At 33.3% G+C, this 3,520-nt stretch overlaps 1 protein-coding gene across 1 annotated transcript in view; it reads right to left on the minus strand.

Moving 5' to 3' along the window:
* Positions 1–1,116: 1,116 nt before the first annotated feature.
* LOC127852631 (uncharacterized) overlaps positions 1,117–3,520 on the minus strand; it is a 5,070-nt gene continuing 2,666 nt past the window's right edge. The window contains exon 5 of the mRNA XM_052386584.1: positions 1,117–1,228. Within this exon, the coding sequence (XP_052242544.1) occupies positions 1,117–1,228 (112 nt within the window). The remainder of the gene's footprint in view (positions 1,229–3,520) is intronic.

The raw sequence follows: 3,520 nt of genomic DNA on the forward strand, positions 1-3,520 counted from the left end.
CATGCTGCACCACCAACTGATGTAAATAACGTGTCAAAAAACAAGGCAATAAAGCAATAAATCAGTTCCTTTGTGGTAACAAACAGGGGGTAGGTTTTGATAATTGTCACTTTTGTTTTGTTTAACTCGCGAACATTTAACTAGTGAACTGCGGGGAGTGGGGGCTATTAGCGAAGTGCAATTGACATGTTTATCAAACTCGCGATAAAATTCAGTTGAGATATTGGATGGCTTACAATGTATTTAGATGTTTTGTTAACCAATAAACAAAACTGATGGAAAATAAAGTACAATGTATTTATAAGTAACCATTTTATCAAGAATTACATTAGTAGTTATAATCTTGTTGTGAGCAATACAACGCGAACGTAATGTAAGCGGCCCAACCAAAAATATGTTAATGACATGTGAAAATGAACATTGTGTAATTCTTTAACTTTTTACCGATTTTACATTTTAGCAAGAAACAGACATTATGTCAACGCAAGCGATCCCAAATTACTTTTGTTTCTATAGAAAGTACAAGTACGAGCAGTATGACATTGTTTATGTATACTTAAACATTTTAACTACTTAAGGTGTTTCGGTTAACCGGTTACTAACCGGTTATGGCAAAAGGTTAACCAGTTAATAGTTTTTGTAACCTCTTAAATCCCTGCATATAATGGATATGTTAGGCATGGTAAATGTTGCGTATTACTGTTTCCTCGAAAATAATCATAACTACAACGAAAATTTGCGAATCTGAAACAATTTGTTTTAATTTTTTCAATTTACCAAAACGTGAAAAGGCCCCTTTAATAAACATGATTTTTTTATCAAGCAATCTTTATTCATATGAAAGTTTAATTCAAATCAGTGATCTATATCAGTCAAAAACTAACCTTTTTGTCTTCATAACCAATTAGCCTTATTAGGTGAGGTAGTTTCATTTGCAATCTCCATAATATAATGCGTCCCTTCAGACACTTATTATAATACACATTGATTTTTTGCAATGTTAATGCGTGTAATATGCAACATGCAGGGTCCAAAACATCCCACTTTAATTATATTGTATAAATTAACAAATCTTACTTTGTAGTACGGTAGGATCAACATTACCACTGTTCTCTCTTACAGGATGGCAGCAAGTTGAAGATGTTTTCTATGCGGATAGTGAGCACAGATCACTGCATGGCCACTCCTGTGAGGGGCCTGGACGCCATGTATGCTGATCAACGTGGATCTGAAGTCAAGAAAGTGCCCATAGTCAGAATATTTGGATCAACCCCTGCTGGTAAGAATTCTTGTTATTGATTTTCAATTTCAAAAAATCTTTTTCTGCTGAATGTGGATTTCCAAATTTTTTTGGGGGAAAATCTAATCTGTTATATCATTTTGGTTACATTTTATGAACCGATCATGAATGGTTATTTCCATCAGATTTTGTTATTGTTGGTTAAGTACACGTGTATGTGATTTTGGAAGGATGATTTATGGGTCAGAATGGTTTGAACACACAGTTGTAAGTATACGATCCCTCATTTCACATGGGACTTAAGTTAACAGGCTTGTCTTTCCTTTGTATCACGGATTGCAGTTATTTACTTGACCCCCGATCCTGCCTTTTGATGCTTCAAATTGGAATATTATTATTTATGACTCCAACGAATAATCTGCCTGGCATCATTTTGATTTTAAGCAAACAGACAATGGCAGAGCACATGCAGACATTAAATACCTTAGAATTACTATAACCAAAAACTTAATTTCAGGCAAAGAGTCATTATGATCTGACTCCTGGTTTAAAAATGATTTGCTGACTGTGAAAACTGGGTTGATTGCAAAAACTATTGTCCCTGATTCAGTCTGCACTTGGTTATCAGGGACAATTAGTACACTTATTGAAATAATTGATTAAAGGCAGGGATAATTTTAGGTCTGCGTCCTGTACGCAAAGAAATCGCAGGGAACGCAAATATTTGTTATATATGCACCCCGTGGACGCACAATCCTTAAAGTGTATATATTATGATACTTAAAAAGATTTCGTGAACGGGGAAAAAAAGTTAAGAACAAAATACTTGCAAATCGACCAAAAATGGCCACCATTTTACTATTGTGCAATCAATAATTCGGATCATTGAAAAGCTTAATTTTGTATTCAACAATTTGAAGCGTCATTATAACACGGGGCATGGGTTGCATAGCACTATATTTTTCTGCCAATTTTCTAGCAACAAATTAACAGTCCTCGTGCATTTCATGTTAAACATGCGAAAATAAGACATCATGGAATTCTTCAGCATGTTCACATTATTTCATAAAGTTTGGTAGAAAGATAATCTTTTAATATTTTCTTAAATGCCATTAAATTGTTTGTTTGACGTATAGATTTGAATAACGAATTCCAAATATTTTGTGCTAGAAAATTCAAACGATCTTTTGAAATAGTTTGTTTTGGGTATTCGCACAAGCTTTAAATCCCCCTTTTCGCAAGATCGCAAGTTATAGTGATTATTGTGTGAAGGTGTCAAAAGGTCAAGTATGTATGTTGGGGTTTGATTGTGAAATATTTTAAATACAATAACTGGCGTGAAATAGTGATTACGCTGTTCGAAAGTTAACCATTTTATATCTTTAAATAGGGGTTTTGAATTGGTGTTGTACTTTTTATTTAAAATATGTGCACCACAACGCTTTTGTAGTTTGACTATCCTATTAATTTCCGTTTTGGCTGATGAACTCCAGGTAACGCAAGCGTAGGCGGATGTAGGTGAAATATAACAATTATAGAAGAGCTTACGCATTTCAAGGGTTAAATATGATTTTATTTTTTGCAGAAGAAACATTCGATATGATATTTTTGAACAAACGCTGTTAATGTGTAGTTTCCAGGATAGAGTATTGTCAATATAAAGGCCAAGAAGTTTTTAACAATTTACTGGTTTGATCACCGTATCTGAAATTTTAACTTTTAGATTTGTTAATTTTTGAGCTTTCCGTTTCGACCCTAATAGCATACAAGTAGTTTTTAGTTGATTAATAATCATGTTATTAGTTTGGCACCATTCATTTACAATCGAAAAATTTGTTTGTAGCTTATTTTGAACTGTTTGAATATTTGTTCCCACAGTGTGCAATGTTGTATCATCAGCATACAATACAGAATTACATGTAAGATTTAGCAAAAGATCATTAACGTTAACAAGAAATAGAAGATGTCCCAAAAAAGATCCTTGGGGAACCCCAGCAATGATGCTTGTACACGTAGAGGTAGTGTTTTTAGCTTTGATATACTAAAATCGATTGCGGAGATGTGAAGAAAATAAGTCGCATGCCCAATCATTTAAATGATACAGTTTTAATTTTTATAAAAGAACCCTATGGTCCACAAGATCAAATGCTTTTTTAAAATCCAAGAAAATTGTACCTACCAGATTTCCATTATCAATTTGTTTAAGCCACAAATCAACTACTACTACTACTACTATTACTACTACTACTACTACTACTACTACTACTACTACTACTACTA

The sequence above is a fragment of the Dreissena polymorpha genome, chromosome 12, assembly GCF_020536995.1.
Source record: "Dreissena polymorpha isolate Duluth1 chromosome 12, UMN_Dpol_1.0, whole genome shotgun sequence".
Classification (NCBI taxonomy): Eukaryota; Metazoa; Mollusca; class Bivalvia; order Myida; family Dreissenidae; genus Dreissena; species Dreissena polymorpha.